Below are 24588 nucleotides of genomic sequence, written 5' to 3'. Positions count from 1 at the left end.
AACCCTAACTGAGAAACATAACCCATCTTCTTATGTTTGTTAATGTGTTTGGAATGATCAAGAATCTCCATGTACATACAAAGTGATAGTCAATGACCTTTGGGTTTATTTGGTATTTTATTTTGGCATTAATGCACATTTATAACACAGTTTCATTGTTTTCTTCTTTGTCATACAGTAGACAGTGGAGTGCAAAAATGCATCAGTACAATGAACGCATTTCTGCATATTTCACACTAGGCATTAGTCTCAATATAATTTAATCTTCTCTTCAATGTATATAATTATTGCACATAAAAGAACTTTAAGGCCTACAGCAATGTACACAAAAACTGTTCCATTTCGTATAGGCTTCACCTTCTAAGGCTACGCTACTGGGTCCTATCCCTTTGTGCATGCGCAGTCGAAAAGATTTTCTTTCCCCCCCTTGCGTCCAGCACAGGCTTCAAATACATCCGCAGACACTACATATAAACAGCGCGGACCTGTTGCTCGTCTCCCACTTTTTTGTCCACTTTTTTTCTAATACAATATCAAAATCATGATAGATCCACACCGATAATCATCGGTGACCGTCATCGTCTTGTGTTGGCCCAGCTGAGTGTGTAGGAGCTGTGAACATTTGCTACTGTCTGTTTTAGGACACTGTGACCCTCTCCTGCAAAGCTGTGGACCAGCTTGAGTCCAGAAGCTTGGAAACCCAGTAGGACACTGAACCAATAGCGGAGCACTTCCTCATTGGTTCCGCCCACCTCAAACCCTGCCCATTGCAGGTGCACTGTGGCAACCAGATGATGGACACTCTGCAGAGTTCCCAACTCAATCAAGTTCTGGAAAACTCTCCACTCAGCACTTAGCAGGTCAGCATACAGGAAGTGAACCTAAGGAGAATACAGAATATATAGAGTTGAATTATATATATATATAGACTTATATTGACCTGTAGGACTACACAATAATGATCATTTATTCACAGTACAAATAAAAGCACAATGTGGTTTATAAATCAAAAAATTAATTATTAATAAAATAAGTAAATAAATAAATAATAAATCAATCAATACAACAAATTATAATAATAATAAACAAATTATTTTGTTTTACAAATTAAAAAAACAGTATTATTTTGCGCATAAATGAAAGGTAATTGAGATAGCCATCCTAAAGATATCATGCATCTGTTGTTATTGCAAGAGAAAGGTTTGTTGAAATTGACAAGAAGTTTTGTACATATTCAGTACAATTCATCATATCTGCATTCCATATAAGAAGACAATATTGTGATATTGTGCAACGTTACTGCTTTCCATAGCACGCCTGTTTGTTATCTTAGACTTTTGTAAAGTAAACTACTGGAAAATGTTATTAAAATCTTCATAGAACATTTATAAATAGATGTCTTTCAACGCTTCTTTTAGTTTCAACCCACATATACACAAACTATAGGTATGTAGTTCCCTCTTGTGGCTGTAGGATGTAACTGGGCCAGTGTGTGATTCACTCAATGAAATTGTTGCCATGGCAGCCAGGGAATGGCCTAGAGCCCTGTTGCTATGGGAACATTCAAGTAAGAGCTTGGGGTGAAAAGACTCTAAGGTGTGGTTGTTCGGCAATGTTTCTCCAAGTGTGTGTGTGTGTGTGTGTGTGTGTGTGTGTCTCTCTTACTGTGTGATGTCCTAGAGCTGCCATGATGTCTGCCAGTGTTTGAGAAACACTACCCAAGTTGCCTCTTGTTTTCTGCTTGCGCTTCCTTGGAGCTCGCCACTCCAGCCACATCTTGTGCTGGCTGACCACGCCTCCATTACCATGGTTATTGGCCAAACTATTGCCAAGGTGACCACCAGATGCATTGGAGTTGCTGGGATCAAAACTGTGGACTTCACATCCCAGCCCTAACACAGTCTTTAGAAAGTCTGCATCACCCCCATCCATACTAGAGAGACAAACACAAACACAAAAAGATAGTCCGAGAGGCAAGGGAGCACAGAGGTGGTTTGAAGATTATTGCATGCATGATTAAATATGCATTGCATTGTTTATTCCAACTCTGCCAGCGATTTGAATGCATACGCATCATAGCATATGCACAGACACATGGACATAGTGTTCAGACATAGGGGCACACCTAAAGGAGTAGGCAACACACAGTCCATCTGCAGCTGGAAGGAGCCAGTCCTCCGCACACAGCAGCCAGTGGGGTGAATCTGCAGGGGGCTGTGATGCCTGAGCCTGGCCTGGAGACAAAACCCTGGAGCAGTTCAGCTGGAGATGGACAAGACAGAAGAGGGTCACATAACATGGGCCAACAGAAGTCTGAGAACAGTGTTACACAGAATTAAGGAAGTTAAAGAATAACTTATGTGAAAGCTTATCTTGTGAAATGTGTGAGAACATTTCAGACAGTGAGGGGTGTTTCCAAATATTAAGCATGAATTAGTTTCAGGTCAAAATGACTCTGAAGTGTGAGATAATGAGTTAATGATAATCATTTAACTTAAGTCACACATCGTAATTTCTTGATATTGAATAATTAAAGAACAAAAACAAAACAATGTACAGTACATGGTTAAATAATTTCCCCTCCCAGTTCCCCAGCATTTACATGTGTCTTAACTCTTGTATGGGAGTTTCCAGTCTGGAACTGAAAGTCCTCACTGGCTTTAATTTTGTAGAATTCTGCTGCCAGGATACTGACAGTGCCTGACTGATCATATTACTGCTATGTTAACCCCCACACTGGAAGTCTGCAGTTGGAGAAGTGAAGTAGTTGTAAACTGAAGTTTTTATTGACCACTCTTAAGGCTTGGCAAGATCTAACTCCTGGCTACAGTATCTGTAGACCCCTTGTAAGCCAGAGTGTCGCTTATGACCTTCAGGGAGGGCCCAAAATATTGTTGTTCATTTGTTCCCAACCTAAGGTAGGACCCCCTTAAGGGGCAACAAGATAAATCTGAGGGGTCACAGGATAATCACAAAGACAGTCATTGTCATTATTTTTTTCTATGAGCGATTCTGTAAATGTTTTTTTCTCATAAAAATACTGGATATTTTTGTATCTTTTCTTTACCCTTTCATATGAAAATGATCTGAAACGAGAAATTAAGGTTAAATTGCTCACCGCTAACTATGTAACCTTTAATGAGAGATTAAAAGCAGACACACCTTATTTAAAGGGTCATGGGCCAAAAAGATTGGAGACCCCTACAGTAGTATGTGATTTGGTATAGCTTCGTATTCGTTCATATTTTCACATTTTATTTCATCTCATCTCAGAGATTAGTAATGCTCATCTTGTCATTTCGCACAGCTTATCTGTGACCTATTATTATTTTGCAGTCTGTAAAACATGGTAACATTTTAACAGAATTTTACAGTTTCCCACAGTTAAATATGCCATATTCAGTAAATACAAATTAGAATTGTATAAACTGTGTTAGGTAATGTTATTATAGGCCTTCAAAGTGCATTCAGACATTTGTATCCACTGACAGGGCTGTCAATGTGTGAAATGTTTCAATGCACACAGTGACAGCACTACGATGATTTACGTGATGTCCCATGTAGCCTACCTGTGGCCTGGTGATGTATGTGATGATACGTTTGAGTTCTGCTGCAAAGGACGGCTTGTCTGTCGCCCAGGGCTGGACTTCCAGTGTTGTGGGTCCCATCTGGGAACATGCACACATATCAATATATTGATATTACTGTGCAAGGAATAACAACAGATTCATGGGAATTAGTAAGGGTTCTGAATAAGGAATAGGAATGACAGTGTGTGTGTGTGTGTGTGTGTGTGTGTGTGTGTGTGTGTGTGTGTGTGTGTGTGTGTGTATGTGTGTGTGTGTGTGTGTTACAGTGCCTCAGGAAAATGTGTTACCAGCAGGAATGAGGTCAGAGGTTGTGACCTGCCTCCTCAGCACTCATACCTGAGGCAGGGGAGTGTAGCAGAGCAAATACACACATACACACATACGCACACACACACACAGAAAAAGCCCCCACCCAACTCAGCTGAACCCTGTGGTCGACATGGCAACCTCGGTGGGCTCCGTGTGTGTTTGGGGGGGGGGGGTTGATGATTCACTAGAATGAGTCAGAGAGTTTAGCTATGGGCAGAAAAAGAGACAGTGAGAGAAAAAGAGAATTAAAGAGAGAGCGGGGATGAGGAGTGATTGGAAAAATTTTGAGGACAGATGCACCCACACAAATACACTAGATAAAGGTTGGAGCTCTATGCAACTGGAGGGCAAAGAAAGAAAGAGGGAACAGCTGTCACGTCTCTCTGATCTGGGGTCAGTGTTGTGCTCGCCCTCTGCCCTCACCTTCAAATTCAGTACATTTAAATAGTGTTTAATTGGCGTTAAGGTAAGAAAAATTGCTTTAAATTTACTCAGGTGTGAGTAGTTTCACCTATTCATACTGTAACATTGGATGAATACTGCCATTTCCCCTAAAAAAGTCATAATTGCCAACACATTCTTTAGCAATTATGCAAACATTATTAAGCGAATCAATTAAAATGTATCTTGAGTGTTATTCAATTTACCTGGCGCGAGTGCATCTCGTTCTCATCCTCATAGGCGCGTGCTTCCTCCCTTCTCTCCGCATCTTCCACCTCTACCTCCTCTTCTTCCTCCTTCAGACCCGGACGCCGGGACGGGGATTCCTGTTGGCGCGAGTTCCTCTCCGGTTCAATGCTGATAACCGAAAAGGCAATTCCTTGTTCCTCCGCCCCCGCCCTTGCGCCTCGGGGTAACCGTGGCCCGACGACAAGGAGCTGGAGCGCTAGGAGAACCGGTGGGATTAAAATAAGTAGTAGTACTCCCGAACGGAGGGATAGACCACCGCGGCCCCACCGCAGCGCACAGGCCCGCATATCTCCTCCGTGGCGACACCGGGTAACATCTCCGGCACGGTGCCCTGTGATTCAACTTTTTTTGGAGGGCAAATGAGGAAAGTCCCTGCTGAGAACAAACCTCCTCCTATTCCCTCCCCGACCTCCTTCTTCTTCTTACCCCCAGGGAAAACTTGTTATGACGAAGCGCATTCCTCGGTCGACGGTGGCCTTATTGACACAGTGACTGCTGCTTTATTTAGCACATAAGTAACTCATACATATTTAAATTGACGTAAATGCTGGTTAAAAGTCCCGTTTACATTCTCGTGTTGTTACAACAAATACTAGGCTAAGAGACTCCAGTTAAGATAATGGTTTTATATGTGAGAACGGTTACTAAAGTTGTTGCTAAGCGACAAACAAGCAGCTCTCAATACATTCATGCTCTCACCAGTATGAGCGGTGACTAATATCACACATTTTTATTTTTTTATCATTATCAGTAATATTTCAATTAGTAGCTAATGCTATTAATGAAGTAATAGCTAAGCCACTGCTTGTGGCCCTAAACTATGTACTTTTACTAAAGTAGGTAGTCTACTTTTACTATTGTCCCTAGGCTACTTTAAGTAGGCTAGCAGAGAAATTGTTATAGGTTCTTTTTACTCCACTACAATTGTTTGACAGCTAGTCCTACTAGTTACTTAGGAGATTCACATTTTACATACTAAAGCTATGATTAGTTATCATAAAAAGATACAACCCAACAAAACTAACAGGGAGCATTCTGTTATATAACCCACTACACCCCTACTTTGCCTTAAGTAGGCTACCCTACCTTTTGGTGATAATAGCATACATTCTTTTACAAAAAATAAATAAATAAAAAGATTTGAATGCAGGACCTGTAATAGAGTATTCTGTGTGGTGTCTTCACTTTCTTAAAGTAAAATATCAGAATACTTCTACCAATAATTGTTGAGAAATAACATTGGCAGGCTGGCAGCTTATAATTTGCTGAGAGTATGGGTTTTAGTCGGCTGTTATTTTGTTTAAATTAAGCACAAATAATCAATCGTACTCAAATGAAATACCATTATTCTGTAGGCATATAGTACTAAAGAAAAGTCTGAAAGAGCTGTTGCTCTGCACCCTCTTCCTCTCTGTCATGTAGTGTTGTTGACAGTGCGTGTTCCCTTCCACCATGAAGTGGAATGTCACAGCAAACACACTTCCTCTGGCCATGTCTGAGTCTATTTAGTCAGCCTGTTGACAAACTGTACACAATATGCAGCTTGTAAACTCCCCCCATCTGCTTTCTTTCTCTCTCACTCTCTCTGTCTGTCTGTCTGTCTGGCACGCCCCCACCACCCCCACACACACAAACACACACACACACATACACACACACAAGCTGCAGATGTACAATATTTGCTCTATTATAGCAAGTTTGCCTGTGAGGACATCAAATGAGCATGGGGTCCCTTCTTGTCCGCTCTCTGGTACCACCAGCCTTTTTGAGGTTACGCTATTTCCTTATTTGGATGAGGAATTTTGAAAGAGTACATTTTTGTACATTTTTTTTCAGTGGCTTTAAAACCTCTCTGACACTTTCTGATTTCCTCTGTCTGTTTTTTTTCTTTCCCCTCCAACACATCCTCCCCTCCCCACCATCCATTCCTCTCTTCCCCTCCCTTTACTCCCTGTCGAATTGTGTCCTTGTCTGAACTCTCATGCTCACAGTCCCAGACAGCCTGGGCAAAGCCCAATGCTTAGGGAGGCTCTAAAACACACACGCTCACACGTTGCATAATCCCTTAAAGACCATCATGCTATTGACAAGATTACCAATGGCAAGAACAGAATGTGTATTTAAATATTTTGCACCTCAGATACATACATGATATGTAACAGACAGATATACATTTTTTTCATCACAAAAACCACTAAACAACACAAGACCACAGAAAAAAGAAGGGAGAGAGTGAAAGATAGAATGAGACCCCACCAAGACTTTGGTGTCTGGGGAGCTTCACTCCTTTTGACCCCACAGGCACGCACACACGCTCACACAAACATAAATGCACACATACACACAAATACATGCATTACTGCAGTCACACAAACACACCCTCCTCTGCCTCACATTTGCACACAGAAAACAATAGTCTCTTTGGGGCCATTGTGTGATTTCAATATCTTTCCCTTGTAGTTAAAACAGCAAAACACAGGATGTTGGTTCTCCATGCTGCAGTCCTCTCCCCCCGCAAAGCAGAGAAGCCATGGCAGAACACTGAGGAGGGCATGTTGATGACAGACCCTCAGAGTGAAGAGGAGGCCTCTGGCTTGGAGCTGGAGTCGTATGTACAGATGCTGGTATTTCAAGAGCAGAAACTGGTTTAGTCCAATTTTCTCTTATGGGACACAACACGAGTGCACAGAGCTGGACATTTGCTAGGCTTGTGGTATTTAAAAAGTTGATTTGGGCTCAGATGCGGTTCAGGTTAGGGCACAAGACAGAAATGCAGGGTTAGTGTAGGTTGAGTGCAGAACACAGTTGCTGGTTTAGCAGAGGAGGGGTTTAGAGAGAACACAGGAAAGAAACAGAAAGAGAGAGCGGTGTGATCGTCCATATTGCAGATGTACAGAACAGGATCAGAAATATTTGGCGAGAGACAGACATCTGGGAAACAGAGTCCTCTGTGTATCAGAGCAGGACTTGAAGGTTTGTCTCTGTCCATCAGTGTCTGGTATTCATCTTGGCCATTCCCTCATTCCAGCATAGAGTGTGAGTGAGTGTACACATGTGATTTTATGTGTCCATGTATAGGTAGTAAATTAATTTGCATGTGTGTGTGCATGCGTGTGTGCGCGCGTGTGTGTGTGTGTGTGTGCGTGCGTGCGTGCGTGCGTGCGTGCGTGCGTGCGTGCGTTGCGTGTGTGTGTGTGTGTGTGTGCGTGCATGCGTGTGATTGATCTTGATTGTCAATGCTGGAGAATAAAAGCTTAACTGTCCAAAGCTGTCAGCTAAATTCTCACCCTTCATTTCACAACCTCTCACAAAGAAATCTCCTTAACAAAAAAGAAGAAAAAAAACTTAGCAAATCTGTAAAAGCTCGTATTGAATGCACCTGAAAGAAAAAGAGAGAAAGAGATGGAGAGAGATAGAGTAATATTAGATGTTATGTTTGACAGTCGTAAAATGAAAATCATGCTTGACAGTATTTTACAGATCTTTGCAAATATACTTTACTGTAAGCAAGACATTTTTTCCAATTGATTTGTTGCTAAAAGTAATGGTAAGTAATGTGTGCACTGTGGTGTCATTGCTATTGTACCCCCTTTTTTATTTACACATTTGCACCTAACTTAAGAGTTTACATGGACTTTCACTTGAACATGTTTTAAGACACAAGATACCATAAAACACATTCCAATCCACCTAGAACTTCTAGTTTTTTTTTCTCAATGAATGAACTGCTTTCAAAACAAAAGTATGGTCATCCTCAGTAATAAGACGCACTTCTCTGGACATTTCTATTTATATAGTGGTGGGCCTTAGTTTTAAGATATCCTTATTGTTTGTACAAAGGTCAAATTAATGTACCTGCTGTTACAGGCTGGTAACGCTGAAGCTGTCATCATTGGCTGTGTCAAGAAGCTGGCACAGCACCCCACCTCCCTGAGTTGCTTGGGAGGGGTAGCGGTGTCCCATACCCTGGTAGGATTGGTGGGACAAGGAGAAGCCACCAGTGTCTTCCTGATGGGGTGAAGAGTCCAGGGGAGGTTTGGGGTATGGGGAGTGAGGCAAGGGGCCCTGACGATGGCCTGTGCTCATAGTGTGGGGGGTCAGATCCCGCTTGTGGGGTGTTACGGTTGAGGGAGGACTGCACTCCTCATAAAGCCCAGGTGTTAAGTGGGAGTGGATGCTGGTACTGGGGTTGGAGTGTGTGTGGGAGGGAAGGTGAGGGTTGGTATGTGTATTGTGGTGGGGTTGATTGTTGGTGTGGGGGTTTGAGTGGGACAGGGGGTTGCTCTGGAGGAGGGAGGTGGAATGGGTGTTGGTGTGTGAGCTCAGGCTTGCGTGGGGCTGTGTATTGTGATGGTGTGGGTCATGGGGAGTCGGGTTCATATGTGTGTGTGTGTTCACATTTGGGCTAGCGAGCGGATTTCCATGTGTATTTCCATGAGGACTTGAGTGTGGGTTGCTGTGTGTGTGCACAGCTGTATTTGAGTGTGTGCTGTGAGAGTGCGGGCTGGGGCTGCCACTGTGCGATGTTTGTCCGTACCAATAGGGGGAGCTGCAATAGCTGGGAGAGTCATACTGCGAGAACTGTGGGTCTTTAGGAGGGGGGCGATGTGAGGGACTAAGTGTGGTGGCACAGTGGGGTGTTATCCGTGGTGAGGGAGAGCAGGAGGGGGAGAATGTCCTGGAGGGGACAGGGTGGTAAGACTGGGGTGGAGGAGGGGTGGGCTTGGGAGGGTAAGGGGGAGATGAGACACTGGGTGAGAGGGAAGAAGAGGACTCTCCAGGGTATAAGGCTGGATATCGCTCTTCAGAGGAAGGTGTGGATGGGTGGGCAGAATAGGGGGAGGGGTACTCACAGGGGTCCTGGAGGTAGCTGGAAGATGGTGCAGGATTGGGAGTGGCCAGGGGAGAGAGACTACTACTGTCTCCACTGTAATAGTCCAGCCCCTCCTGGAACAGCCCAGACCCCTCTGGACCTGCAGCAGTCACTGCTCCTCCAGATATAGAGGCAGCCTTGCCCCTGCCTTTGGCTCCTGATGGCCGCTCTCTCTGACATGGAGACAAACCCCCTCTACCTCCTCTAGACCCTCTCCCTCGCCCTCCAACCCCACCCCGCTTGGGTCCATGAGTAGGTGTAGGGGAGGGACTGGATGGGGAATCAGAGTGTAAAGCAGAACACACTTCTTTTTCTGATTGTGGTTCAGTACGTTTCCTTCGACCGCGACCGGGTTTGCTGATTCCCCCGCCTTGGAAGAGGACGTTCTGGCTCCAGTTATACGAGGGCCCCGAAGCACTCTCATGCCAATCCATCATCAACTTCTCCAAGCTGGACAGACTTGATTGAACACCCTCTCCACTTACAGAAGCAGCCTCATTTAGTTTGTACGTGCCGCATGTGGAGCTAGGTCCACTACCAGTGGCTGCAGAGCCAAGATGTGAAGAGTCAGAGGAGGATTCTGATAGACTTTCAGGAAAAGGTTGTCGCTTGGCCTTCTGGGGGGTGTAGTTTGAGATATCCAAGATGTCTTTGGACTCACTGGAGCCATATTCACTGTAGCCATGGTACTGCGGTCCATAGTTGTCTGTCCAGCTACCAAAACTGTGTCTGAAAAAGAAACACAAATTATAAAACACACAAATACCCTTAAGGAATATGTATGCACTTTGTGCAGGTCATTTAATTTTCTCTGCTCTGTGTTGCAATTTCACCAATCAATAAGAGGAACCTGAAGAGAAAACTATTAATGCAGGTTCTGACTATAGAGTCCTAGCTGGATAAACAGTGCACATTTTATCCCTGAGTTAACTGATACAGGTATCAACTGTTAATTAGCACATGGTGGACATGGTAAAATAGGAAATGATGTGCAAGGGTTAACACATTCACATTTCTTTGATCCTGCTGTGGCCAGACTTTTATTAGTTGTTAAAAAAACTAATTTAATACCATGAAAACATTTAATCCATTATTCATTAAAACCCTTTCATACAAAGTCAGATTATGTCTGAAAAGGCCACTCAGAATTTTCATGAATTCATTGTATTCATTTTTGAGTATTTGTATGAGGACGGGTCGCACAACTTATTTACCTGTAGCTCCACTGATTGGAGTTGTACTGTTTGTAACCTTCTGGAGAAGAGGAGGAGCTGAAGGGGCTACTTTTGGCCACAGACATGTACCCTCCTCCTGGTGATGTGGGTCCTGTTGACTCCCCCCGTACCATTGAGGAATGACCTGCTGCAGAATATCCACCATAGCTTCGCCTGGCTACTGCCTGGTAGCTAGAATAACCCATTTGACCAACAGTGGGGGCCTTGCCACTGCTGGGTCCAGATCCGTATGCAAAGCTGCAATCTGATAATCTCTGTGGCACTGCAGGAGAAGAAGATGAGTATCCAGAGGAGTAGTGGCCAAAAGAGGATGGATGGGGAGAACTAGGAGAGTGTGAGAGAGATGGAGGAGTGGATTTGGGATAGGAGACAGTGGTGGGGGAGGTTTGGGCAAGGCTGCCATAGCTGTAAGGAGGTCTGGCTGAGGAGCAATGTGTCTGGGCTGAACCTTCTACCCCAGAACTTGCACCCTTGGAGCTCCACTTGGGGATCGCAGGGGACCAACTGTGACCTGCAGCTGGACTGGATGGCTCATAACCAGGGTTTGAGGAAGCTTTTCGGGGGTCTGACTGTGAAGAGGAGATGTCCAACAGGTCTGATGAATCATCTGAGTCAAGGAGGGACCGGAAATATCCAGCAAACAGGCCTTGTGAGTCCTCCCCAGCTGGCCCAACCCCTCTGCTTCCTCCTGAACTGCTGTAGGCACCTCCCCTTCCAACCTCACAGGAGGAAAAGCCCCCCCTTGGAGATCCACAGAGCTGATACCCAGTCAAACCTTTCTCCTTGTCCATACCACCCTGCCCCCAGCCACCTGCCCCATTGGGCCACTCCTGCCCCATGGACACCCCATCACCTTTAAATGCACCATTTCTTCTTACACGTCTCTTCCTGACTATTTTCTCTCCCCCAGGCTCAGTTCCCACAATACCCCCTCCCCTACCACCCACACCCTTTCCCCTTTTCCTAGGTAATCCATGCTCTGACAGGGGGCTTGGTTTCCGCTTCTTCCCAATGGATTCAAAGAAGTCACTGAAGGTGCTCTTATTGCGCTCACTGCCCCCAATCCCCCCTGCTCCTCCTCCACCTCTTCCAGTGCCCCCACCTCTGCCACCTCGGGGGCGTCTAAACCCAGTGAGCCGGTGGAGCATGGTGGATATTCCAGGGTTTTCCAAGGGAGTATGAAAGCTTTCTGGCTCACTGGGTGTCCAGCAACGTGGGGGAGAACAGCGGCCAGTGGCAGGGGGCTGGCGGTTTAAAAAGGCCAGCTTGGACAGAACATCCCCATACTCTGTTTTCACATCATTGGTATCATTAACATAGGATGGATAAGGGGAAGGGAGTTTAGTCCGTCGCCGCCTCTGGGGCTTCTTGGGCTGGTCGCCATTACCACCAGCACTCCCTGCATTCGGAAGCTCTCCCGGTATTCCTGGCACAGCCTGTTTAGGTGGTCGTCCCCGCCTACGTTTGAGAATAACAGGCATTTCTCCAGGAGGGAACATCACCATAACACTCTTCCCATTGTTCTTCATTCGGAGAAGTGCGGTCGGCTCTCGAACTACTTCTGAGCCCTCTAGACCGCCATCATTGCCTTTCTCTGTCCCTGTAACTGTCTCCAAATTGGAAATCTTGTAGCTCTTCTGACGGCGGCTAAGGCTGACGGGAATGCGAGCTACCTTGACAACAATCTTCCTTACCTGTAAAGAAGAGAACATCAAACATGTGTATCACAAATCCATTACAAATTGTGTAAACATCTATTTCATTCATGGTATGAAATTGTGTGTTATGTTAAGGAGCAACTACAATGATGTGTAACTATAAATTTACTTACGCCTACAAAGCGCCCACGTCTCCGGTTATTAGGAGGAGATACCCCCAACTCCGCAACAGGTTCCTGCTTCACAGTTTGCAGAGATGCAGCGATGGTGGATGTGTTGGCAAATGGGAGATGAGGTGGGGCACGATGAACTATGGACTGGGCTGCCTGGCGCTGTTTCACACTTTTAGGAGCTGCTTTATGAACAGATTTCGGTGTGGGTCTAGACCTGGATTTAGGTCCAGGTTTATGCCCAAGTCTGGGACCATGTTTAGGGATAGCTTTAGGAGCATTTTTGGGTACAGTTAGGGCAAGAGCAATGTCTGTAGGGCAGGGAGATGTGGGGAGAACAGCCTCCACAGACGAATGCTCTTCATTCTCTCCAACGGCCACTTCCTCCTCTTTAACCCTCCAGATCTTCTCCAATACATCATCATCCCCCTCTCCTCCCCTCTCCCTCCCTGCTCTCTTCTCCCCATCCTCTATACTTCGGCGGAGGCGGGAGGATTTGCGCAAGTGACAGGGAAAGCGGGGACGACCAGAGCTGCGGAGTGCATACTTCTTCTCTGCCTCCACAGGTAGAGGGGAGGAGTCTGTGTTTGGGGTTGGACCAATAGGGACTGGACAAAAGGTTGAGGGATTGTCTGTCTCTGCAGTGAGCACTGGTGCTGCCCGCAGGTTAGAGGAGGCAGGATGATTGCCAAGTGCCAAAGACAGGGGTTGAGGTGAGGTTGTGTGTATGGCCTCTGGTGTAAGAGTTCTGGAGTGTTCAGGCACTACAGAACCCGTATGTGGGTTGATATCCATGTGTCCACAATTATCTATGTGTGCGTGTGAAACAACCTGTGCATGCACATCTGGGTCAATGTGCGTTTGCATGTTTCTAAGTTTCTCTGCAGATATATGTGTCTCAGCTGTAGTGTGAGTCTCCGTCTGCCTGCGCCGGCAGGTGCTGAGCCCCAGCCTTTTCTGTAGATAGAGGCCGTTGGCCAGGGAGGAAAGAGAGGACGGAAAGCGGTCGGAGGTCACCGGTGCCAGTCCATCGTTAGAGGGATACTGGGACCCCTCCTGAAACCTGAGCTCCCTGGTCCAGAGCTCAGGCCCTGTCAGCTCCTCCAGCCCCGCACACACACTTTTTCCCTTGCTTGAGTCTCACCAAAACCCACTGGAGCCCCAGTTTTGCCTGAATGTAGGTGATCTGACAAGCCACTCATTCAGTGGACAGTCTTGCTGGTACTGTGGGAAGTGTTTCTTCTTTGTAGCTGTATTTCCTTTAACAACAGACAAGATGCTTCAATTACCTGAGGACAGAAATAAAAACAATATTACGAATATTATATTATAATATTATCAATTGGATAGGAAGTCCACCAATGTATTAACATTTCCTTGTTGCATTTGAGAACTTTCATCTAAACTTCTTGCCACTAAATGTACTGGTCATTGTAAGGCATTAAACACTATAAATATAAAAACGTTCAGCACAGATGAAATTGCGGTTGTGTGACAGAATTTTTGGCAATGGGCCATATACCTAATGCGTAACGCACTCTATTCTATTAACCCACACAGCAGCATGACAACATTAGATTACATTTACCATTCATAATCTGCAGTTGCTTTTACTGAATGGTTATGGCGCGGATTCTGATTTTAATTCTGAGTTGAGCCTCACTCTGTCTGCCTGACTGGCTCTGTTCTGCAGGGGATCATTGGGTCATCAATACTGCAGAGGAGAGCTCAAATACTTCTCTCTCTCTCCCCTCTGCTCCTGTCTTTTGCCCATTGTTGCTACAGGGACAGACAGAGGAAGGGACAGAGAGTTGAAGAAGGGGTGAGAAATGGTAAGTGGGGAAAAGAAAAAGTAAGGAGTGAGAAGGAGGTTGGAGCAGGAAGTAAAAGAGAATAAGAGATTAGTACATGATGTCACAGCGTGCTTCAGACCAGACTAGAATCAGTATTTTGGTGAGGGCTGCACCATCTCACATCAGACACTATTTTTTTGGAGGATGACTTGCAATATACATTTTTAAACTCTAGTTTTCATTTCAATGTGAACCAACAGATTGAAGGTACCGGTACATATAAGCCAGTGCCACATTATCTATTCTATTGGAGGAGCATCACTACATAATGATGAACAGACTCAGGTATTGTGTGGGATTGAGTGAGTTGAGACAAATCTTTCAATTTCACCATATTTGAGTGAGTAGATTTACATGTTGTAAAAATACACAAAATTATGAAAAGCAATTGAGTAGTGGTGAAAAGCACACATACTCACACTGCATGCCACATTTCATCCAAACTATTGAAATGCATTACAAAGCACTAGACTTGGAGGGTGCAACGAGAATGAGAATGTGTGAATAACCACCGGGGGGAAGCAGAGAGGTGATGAATAGAGTTGTTGAGGGGATGGAGAGATGAAGGTGACAGAAAGACAGGAACGATAGAGGGATTATAGAAACCCAGAGCAGAGGAGAAATGGAAGTACAGACTGACAAACGTCTTACGAAATCTGGACCACACGTGCTATCAGACTCACACGTGACTTTACGCATGCACATATTCAAACACAAATACAAGCATGTGTGCCACACTTGCACGCATATACACGCACGGTTGGCTCCAACACTGTACCACACTGCACATACAACACAATCCTGTCCATCCTCACATCTCTCTCTCTCTCCAACATATGGCTTTGATTAGGAGGGAGGGAGAAGGACAGAGAGCGAGAGGGAAAGAAAGTGTGGGACAAGGATTGGAAGGAGTGAAAGAATAAGTGCGTGAATTTGCGAGAAAGTATGGATGAGGGTGAGAGACAGAAGAAGAGCAGGGAGGTGAAAGACTTGACTGATATGGATAAAGGATGGTAAGTGGAGAGATAGACAGAGGCCGACAGATTTAGAAAAGGGAGAAAAAGTTGAAGGAGGCAAGAGGAGGAACAGAAGAGGAAATGAAGGAGGAGTATAAGAGTTTTGCTGTAGCAGAGTTTAGCGCTGCACACATGGAGCAGACCAACCTCAACGTTCTGCTACTCTAAGGAATGACACAACCAGGACAAACACACAAGGAGATAAACACACAAACACACAAACACACACACACACACACACACACACACACACACACACACACACACACACACACACACACACACACCATACTTTCTTTAACCCCTTCACCCAGTCCCTCCTGTGCCCAGTGCTGCCTCCCTGCTTTGCTTCTCTCCCATTATCTTTCTCACTTTCTCTCTCATCTAATTAACAGCATTCCCTAATTAAGGCTCCATCTGACCGGTGTATGAGAGAAGGAGAAGAACACATGCTTTAATTAAACATTGCTGCACGTGTGCTTACACATAGATGCACACACTGTCACTCACAAACACACAAAGACACATGCAAATATGCCCCCACAGCTTCATCCTCCCACACACTCACACATTGCATTTGCACATAAAGACATGCATGTCACACACACACACACACACACACACACACACACACACACACACACACACACGTTCGCACACATATATAGTAATGCACGATCACACATAAAACAAAGACACACATGCAAATATCCCTCTACTGTGCTTGACAGGGGACTTTCTGACAGAGCTTAGATGCCAGCCAATCAAACGCTCCCACTATGATTCATTGTTGAAGCAAACACTCCTGGCATCCATCAGCTGCCATTCCAATATATTCACCATCATACGTAACAAATGCTTTTTGGTGCATTTTACTGTGAATGGCTTTGGGGCTTTTAGAACACACAGTGGCGTAGTATTGTCTCCGTGAAAACAGCTGATGGTGAGCACTGCTCCCACATGATGATCTGTTGAAAAGAGCAACTCTCATATGACTATTCTGCTTGAAAATGTTTGATTATGTATATTTTTCATCTGCAGGTGAAAAGTTTGTTGTGCTTGGTACAGGAAAGGAAACAACAGCACAACACGCTTGACACGCTTGTCATTTTTCAGTTTGGGCAGTTGCCCTGTTGTGCATAGTATGAGAAGAACAATCGTTCTGTACATGGTATCTGTACAGCATATATATTCTCTCTATTCTCTTTCCATCTGTCTTAAAGCCACAAAGGCTTGCAGACTCACAGGCCTGCCAGCAGCAACCCTCAATGAAGAACTAGACCCTGCATGTGTGGGGATGTGTTAGTGCTCGCACTCGCATGTGTGTGTGTGTGTGTGTGTGTGTGTGTGTGTGTGTGTTTGGTCGTGTGTGTGTGTGTATGTGTGCGTGTTGTGTGTGTGTGTGTCTTCCTGGGTGTGTTTGTTAAAGCACTCACTGAGCTCTAACGGGTGTGCAGTTGTTGTCAGAGACAGGCAGCAGCACCGAAACGCATGGGGGGGAGGTGGGGGGGGGGGGGTAAGGGAGGGGAGAGGGAGAGAGAAGAGTAGTGAGAGAGAGTGGTGAGGGGGAGGGGGGAGCTCCACAGAGAGGTTTAGACAGATAAGAAGAAGAGGGGATAAAACAGAGATGGAGAGAGTGTATGTGAGGCCAGGAGAGAGAAAGAGGTGGGGTTGGGGGTCCACAGAGACTGAGTGACACAGTGTAGAAACTCAACTACCATCAGCCTCTTGTTCTTCCACACCACTTGAACTCTTATTAAACCTCAATCTTCATCCCCAACAGCCTCAAACCTACATAAAACACATAACAATGCACAATGTTTTATACAAAAAAAATTGATTGAGAGAAAAATAATGCAAAAGACAATAAAAAAAAATGTTGTTCAACAATGTGATGACCAACTGTTTAGGACCCGTGCATTGTTTTCAATGAAAGACGGTGTCCTGTCGTAGTCCAGATAATAAATGTCTGTCTGCCTTTGTAAATAAAACATTACACATTATATGACATTACACAGCATCACTGTAAAGTGGCTACTGAACTGTAAACACTTACGTTCTGTATTAATCAAAGAAAATACTTATCTACGAATTACAGGTCTCAGAGTTAACTTCAGCAGCACTATGCAACTTCAGCAGCATCACAGAACACAAAATCATTTAAAATGAGCACAAACTAAAACAGTGCCTGGACATCATCTTAAACTGATCCCCCAACTGATTCTCAGAGGGGGAAAAAACATTTTCAATATTTTTCTCAATACAGTCAAACAGTGCAGAGTTTTATTTTTTTTATATATATATATATATATACACTACCGGTCAAAAGTTTGGGGTCACTTACAAATTTCTATTCCACTGCATTATAGACAGAATACCAGCTGATCTGAGTGGGTGGCTTATCTTTAATACAATATCTACATTGCCCATTTTCAGCAACCATTCCTCCAATCATCCAACGCACATTATGTTTACTAATCTGATATCATTTTAAAAAACTAACTAGAAAAACGTTGGAGAACGCTTTTGCAATTATGTCAGCACATAATGTAATCTGAAAACTGCTGCCCTGGTTAAAAAAACAATGCAACTGATCTCAGCTGGTATTCTGTCTATAATGGAGTGCAATGGAAATTTCTAAGTGACCCCAAACTTTTGAGCGGTAGTGTATGTATATGAAAAATAACCCATTGAAATTGAAGTTATAAGGTTTTGCCTTGACTGCAGTGTATTGTAGCCTAATAGGCAGTTACATTGAACAGTGAGAATTTCAGTACATCCAAACTCAACAGACCTGTTTTTTTTTGAGAGCTTGAGGTGTGCGTAAGTGTGCCAATGGGTGCGAGGAAGGTTATACACATATATCGCACTACTGGGGCAGACATGCTTGCACACAAATTACCACCAGCAACCAACAAAAACAGAGTTGAACTTTGGGCAATGGGATGCAGCTCCATACACTCACCTCAGTCAAACAGAGAATGTCCAACTGAAACACTTACATACAGACCCCCCCCCCCATTCACTCCCACTTTCCTTCACTCTGACCTCTCCTCTTTCTCTAACCCACTCACATCCCACCCGTCCTGCCCCCCCTGCATCTCCCCAGCTGCAGGAAATTCCTAATGATCTCCATCATCAGTGTGCGTGCTGTATCTCCTGCCAAGAGCAAGCCTGTGTACGCACACACGCAACAAACACGCACACAAAGCATATAAATGAACAGAGTGCAAAACATAAACCATATGTGCAGACAAACAAAAAGGCAGACAGACGAACAGACAGACAGACACACATACGCGCACAGAACTAACGTAAACAGACTTCACACAGACCAGATACAGTGGCGGCTCAGCCAAGGATGCACAAGGGGGACTGGAGAAGTAGCTCAAAACACTAGTCAACACAAAACCAGGACCCCCCACCCCCATCTGACTGTCTGTCTTCTGTTGTTTCTGCAGGAACATACATGCTGTAGTTATTTTAAGACTAGGAGGACTGTATTACCCCTTCCTCTTCCTCCTTCACCCCCCTCCTCACTTCTCTTCCTCACTGTTCCCTCTCTCATCTCTCTAGCACCCACCCACACACACCTCCCACCCCCAGTTTTTCTCCCACAACACACACTCCCACTCCCCAACACCCCTCCCTCATCTTCAACTCAGCCTGACACTCTCTCTCCTCTCTTTTTCTCTCTCCTCTCTCTTTCTCTCACTCTCTCCTCTCCTGCAGGCAGTTTCCTGGCGCTGCTGATGGCCGCCCCTCAGTCAGGTCATGTGATCATCCGCCCCAGCTGGGAACAGCTAGGAGTGTGCACATGTGTGCACTCAAAAACACATATGGGATTACAGATACGCAGGGATACGTCTGCAAACACACACAAACACATGCAAATGCAGGAGGATAAAACCAACCACTTAGGTGCAAACACAGAAACGCTCCCACTTAAAGTTCACACAGGTGCACACACACACTGAGCTGACATGTACACACAAACAGGGAGAAACACACAAGTGCGAGCAAAGATGCACGCTCACACTGACGCACACACTGCACGTATTCACGCTGGCAAGAACTCACAGACGCACTTAAAAACCACACATACCGACACACATAAGCACAGTCAGGCATATCTACCTCACACACAGAGGACACACAAACCAGATGCTTGGACCCCGACACACTCAAACCTTGAGGCCAGTGTTTTGGAGAGGGGCCTCTGTGCTGCGCCCTGACTTTCTGACTCCTCCTCTTCCCTCCATACTCCTGTTCCACAGTTGCTGTGGGAGACGCTGCTGCAGCGCCCGTTGCCAAGGAGCAGGCTGCTGGCTGTTTGAACAACAATGGCCGCCCTGTGAACATTCCAACTGTAGATACTGACAGCTCATCAGGCACAGCCTCAACATACACATCGTTTAAAGCACACGCAGACACACGCATGCTGCTTACAATACACATTGATGCTACACAACTGTACCTCTCTGATTCTTGGCCTCAAGCTTGAATGAAGTAACACTCTAACACACAAACACAATGAGGCATGCACACTAACACACATCTGTGCACGCTCTAAGAAATTATGACTCCTGCTGAGAGGATAAGAAACCCTTCCTTTCCTCTGTCTACCTGCATCTCTCGACCATCTCTCTTTCTCACTCACACACACACTAACACACACACTCAGTGCGCAGTACATTCATCCATCTTCCCCCTTCTCCCCGACTACTCTCTGTCTTTCTCTCTTATCTCTTTCTCTCTCCTCCCCCTCCACAGCCTCCTGCTTTCACTCTCTCACTCGCTCTTCACTTGCTCATCCTTGTCTCTCTCTCCCTTTCTGTCTCAGGAAGTGTGTGTTCTTACTCTCACACACACACACACACACACATACACACACAAACACACACATGTTGAGGACACACATTCACACAACAAAGAAGCACACACAATCTCTTTCTCTCCTGGAAGGTAGCAAATCTTTTCGTCCCTTGGGGGCATACACTTCCTCAGAGAAGGAAGGAAAAGGGAGAGAAAGAAGGAGGGAAAAGCGAAAGAAGAATGAAAACGAGAAACTAGAAATGGGTGGAACAGGCAAGAGAGGAAGAGGAGGAGCGGAAGGGAGGAAGAGAAGATAGAAACAGAAGAGGGTGAAAACTATATAACCAGCAGGGATTTATAGACAGACCCCTTAGTGCTCTGATTATCTGTTCATATTGATAGGACGACATTGAAGCCACGCTGGTGGAACATTGAGACGGTGCTGAAGCCAAATTGGGTAGAAGGGGGGGAGGGGGGGGGATGTAGAGGAGAATCACTAACAAGTCACTGCTTATCCTCTGACTCACTGTTTTTAACACACATATTCAGACACATCTATATGCACACTCACACACCGCTAAAAACAAAGATAAATCTAACACGCTGACGCACAGGCATAGGAAATCAGACACACTGTACATGTGTAAGTATGTTGATCTGCAGATAGGTGTGTGTGTGAGAGAGAGAGACAGCGAGTATGTGGTGGGTGCCAAAAATCAAGAGATGTGTGTGTGTACGTCTGTGTGTCTGCGTGTTTTCCCCATCTCTCGCTCCTCTTTAATAATTGAGCTGATTCTGTCCAGCTTGTTAGGGAGGTACACAGCAGCTTCACACTATGTCTTTCTCTCCTTCTCATTCTCTCATGCGCTCCAGCTCTCCCTCCTCATCCTTCCATCTTGCCACTGTCCCTTCATTTATCACTCCTTTTCCTTTCTGACCCCTCTGTCCTCTCTCTCTTTCTCTCTGTCCCTTCCCCCAGCTCTCCTCTCCCTTTTTCTTCGCAATCCCTCCTGTTCTTTGACCTCTCCCTCGCCACTTGCAGTTTCACCCCCTCCAACCCCCTCCAACCCCCGCTGCCCTCCATCATCCCTCTCCTCTTGTCTCCCTCCCTCCATCCTCTGGAGGTGAGAGGTCGAAGCTTCCTTTCCACTGTCAGACTCAAACCGGCTGAAACCAGCCTTGCGTGTGGATGTGTGTGTGTGTGTGTGTGTGGGGGGGGGGAGATATAGGAAAGGTAGGAAGGAAGGAGTGGAAGAAGAAGAAGGGGATGCCTAAAGGACAGATACATGGGGGTGGGGGCAAAGGGGTTAAAAAGCAAAGGAGGCGAGATAAAAGAGAAAGAGAGATGCCTTCTATTGAGTCAGTGGCTTTGGCGCGGAGGAGCCGTTTTATGAATGTATCGTGTGGGAGGTGACAGAAGCGAGCATACAAACACTGCTTACACTAATGCTCAATGTAAATGGTTTCTGTGTTGTGTGTGAGAGTGTGTATTTGTGTGTGTGTGTGTGTGTGGTGTGTGTGTGTGGTGTGTGTGTGTTTGTGTGTGTGTGTGTGTTGTGTGTGTGTGTGTGTGTGGTGTGTGTGTGTGTGCGCGTGTGGAGGTGAATGTTTACCTGACTGTGACTACAGGTATTAACGTAGGTGACGATTAGATTAATAGGAGTTGTGAAAGACAGGACCCTTCACTCCAAGGACAAAGTAATGACTAATAATTTTTTCGGAAAATACTAAAAGTTGTAGAATATTCCTAAAATTTCCAATTACTTAATATTAAAATAAGAGTTCTCATTGAATTCTTAAGATTTTTAACAGCAGACCATGGAAACCTTGCAGTACAATATAACATATTTGATTTGAAGAGCAGAAAAAACATTAATATTATTTGCATCCAAATATTACGCTTAAAGCCATCTTCTGAATATATAGTATAGCTCTAAGCTCTAAACAACCAGATGTTGTCAATATGAATAGATTGTTCAGGTGAATGTGTGCCTTAAAAATCAATTCCTCATGTATCTTGGGAGGCTTTTCAAGTGCTGAGTAGTATTGGCCTCACTGATTCACAACACTGGTGTATTTTTTTCCTAAATGGCAGATATAGTAATATATGTTGTTGTTGAATTCAAAGAGGAGTGCCTGAATGATCTTCATCTGACTTCCACATAACACCTGTAACCAGCTCTTTGTTGCATTTGACAAATCTTGTGCACAGATAGAAGACAAATTCCTGAAATTTGATGCTTTGTAGTTGGAAGGAGGAGCCTGAGATTTTTTTGGGAGAATTAGCATTTGAACAAACTCAATCTCTCTGTTTCTTTAGCTAATCTGCTTCATGTTTAGACCTGATGCATCAATAAAGTGCCACTCTCCTAAACACCTGTTTACCCATTCAACAGGTTGCACCATCCTGAACATAACTCAAAATCAATGGAAGTTAATAAATATACTGTACAGATCAATGTTTCGTGTGTGTGTGTGTGTGTGTGTGTGTGTGTGTGTGTGTGTGTGTGTGTGCGAGCATATATGAATGTGTCCACCCTGTCTTCTCCATCTCCATGACGACCTCCATATCAAGAGGACGTCTGACTACAGAAACCTACATGCTGATGATAGGCAGAGAGAGAAAACAGGTGATTGGATGAGCTGTCGGCTGTCATATCTGCAGGGTGTATCTTTGTGACACTGCAACCACACACCACACACCACACACACACACACACACACACACACACACACACAAACACACACACGCACAGGCTTGTCACTGCCATCAACCCACACACCTACAAACTGCAGCAAGGAGCAAACAAAAGGTACTTACACAACACATACACACACACAATTACACATGGAAGTACATGCATGCTTACACAAAAAAACACACACAGCTTTAAGACGAGATGTGGTGTGTTAGGTGCGCTGACCCTGCCAATGAGGACAGGAGAAACATCAACGGAGCTACAAGGCCGTTGCTATGACAACTAGCCCAGCTCACACAGGTAGGAAGCACAATAGGCCTAAGCTGTTATATGTTCACATTCTGTTTGACACACACACACACACACCACACACACACACACACACACGGCCATGCACTCAAGACAAGTCAGACAGATTGCGGCTGCATGCCAAGGTAAGGCCATTTCCTTTTCATTCCAGCATTCAGTGGGTTGAAATTATTCATTATGTCCAAGTGGACCTGCCAATAAGAGAACCACACTCTCTCAGTTGCTGCTTTAACCAGAAACTGAGAGAGTGATACTGGCTGAATGAGTGAGACAGACAGACAGATATACAGACAGAGCATCACTCTGCATTCTAACAGCACCTGCACTAGGGCAGCCTGTGCACATCTCTGAGGGGCCCTTAAATAACAAACTGTCACTGCCCAGACACAGACACCGACATTGACTTCTCTCTCTGTCTTCTCTTCACTCTTCTCTCCTTCAGTTTCCCATGCACTCTTTCTTATTTGTCACCCCCCTCCTTTCACAGACAAGAGCAGATAATCACCATCATGAGTACGCCATGTCTCTCCAGCACACCGGCCCTGCTGCCACTGCAGGATGTAATGCTGCTGTGTCCTGCCTAACTGCCCTGACAACTTAGGGGGTTCGGCTGCCAGGGCTGGACGGATCGACGGGACTCTTGGTGTCTCATGTTTATATGTAAAACAAACACCTGTCCATCTTCAGGAGCTGGGCTCACAGTCAAACCTCTGGTATGTATCACGGGCATGTAAATTCAGAATTATAAAAGTCACCAACAGAGGTACGGTCTATGGAGACAGCAAATTAACAAGACGTGTGTGTGTGTGTGTGTGTGTGTGTGTGTGTGTGTGTGTGTGTGTGTGTGTGTGTGTGTGTGTGCACTGTATATAAAGTCAGTGATAATGAGGCTAGTAGGTGAGAAGACTGTAAATACTCAGAAAAAAACAGGTGGGGGTACACAGTTCATTGTGCGCACATTCAACCAAATTATGTGTGTGTGCGTGTATGAAAATCATAATTTAAGACCTCACCACACACCGCTGCATGCCCACAGTAAAACCCAGATGACCCAGAAGATCGAATGCAGGGCTCCGTTCGTCCGCGGCACCGATGTGGTTAATGTAAAAGACTCAAACGGAAACGTAGCCAGAGGTGCGCAGCACAACTGGCTGAGCGGACAGTAAGCAAATTTTTTGTGTTGTGTACACAAGACGCTGCACACGCACTCACCGAGGGAAAGAGAGAGTCTGGGGGCTCGCGCTGGCCGCTGGAGCTGTTGCGGAGTCAACGCTGGCTGGGCTGTGGGCTCGTGTGGTTGTCGGTGACGGTGCTTCGTTCCTCTCCTCTCCCGGGTCACGGAGCCGTTGCCTTAACGGCTGCAGCCGTCAG

The 24588-nt window shown here is 45.3% G+C and overlaps 2 protein-coding genes across 3 annotated transcripts; both read right to left on the bottom strand.

Moving 5' to 3' along the window:
• Window positions 1-108: 108 nt before the first annotated feature.
• On the bottom strand, window positions 109-5219 carry LOC116701295 (methyltransferase-like protein 24). Of its 2 annotated transcripts, XM_032534916.1 has the most exons (5): window positions 4547-5216; window positions 3570-3668; window positions 2126-2262; window positions 1666-1933; window positions 109-881 (listed from the first exon to the last, which is right to left on the bottom strand). In XM_032534916.1, the coding sequence occupies exons 1-5, from the start codon at window positions 4874-4876 to the stop codon at window positions 576-578; spliced, it is 1140 nt and encodes a 379-aa protein (XP_032390807.1). In that variant the 5' UTR covers window positions 4877-5216; the 3' UTR covers window positions 109-575. The 2 variants fall into 2 exon arrangements, with proteins under 2 accessions (XP_032390807.1, XP_032390808.1); XM_032534917.1 differs by lacking the exon at window positions 3570-3668 and having other exon boundaries at window positions 4547-5219.
• A 1462-nt stretch (window positions 5220-6681) lies between these two features.
• On the bottom strand, window positions 6682-13727 carry ahdc1 (AT hook, DNA binding motif, containing 1). Its single transcript, XM_032534913.1, is given in 5 exon segments — window positions 6682-7968; window positions 8445-10191; window positions 10677-12391; window positions 12529-13637; window positions 13640-13727. Coding segments are annotated over 4 exon segments (4653 nt in total). The 3' UTR covers window positions 6682-7968; window positions 8445-8450.
• Window positions 13728-24588: the final 10861 nt, after the last annotated feature.

This window comes from Etheostoma spectabile, chromosome 14 (assembly GCF_008692095.1).
Source record: "Etheostoma spectabile isolate EspeVRDwgs_2016 chromosome 14, UIUC_Espe_1.0, whole genome shotgun sequence".
NCBI classification, from domain to species: Eukaryota; Metazoa; Chordata; class Actinopteri; order Perciformes; family Percidae; genus Etheostoma; species Etheostoma spectabile.
The sequence above is the reverse complement of the archived record's forward strand: the minus strand, read 5'-3'. Positions and strand labels throughout refer to the sequence as shown.

Coding starts and splice junctions, on each gene's coding strand:
- LOC116701295 (XM_032534916.1), bottom strand. CDS start 4,876: ATGCGGGCCTGTGCGCTGCGGTGGGGCCGCGGTGGTCTATCCCTCCGT. Junction 3,669..4,546: donor ACGAGATGCACTCGCGCCAG/GTAAATTGAATA, acceptor GCATGTTCCCAG/ATGGGACCCACAACACTGGA. Junction 2,263..3,569: donor CATACATCACCAGGCCACAG/GTAGGCTACATG, acceptor GTCCATCTCCAG/CTGAACTGCTCCAGGGTTTT.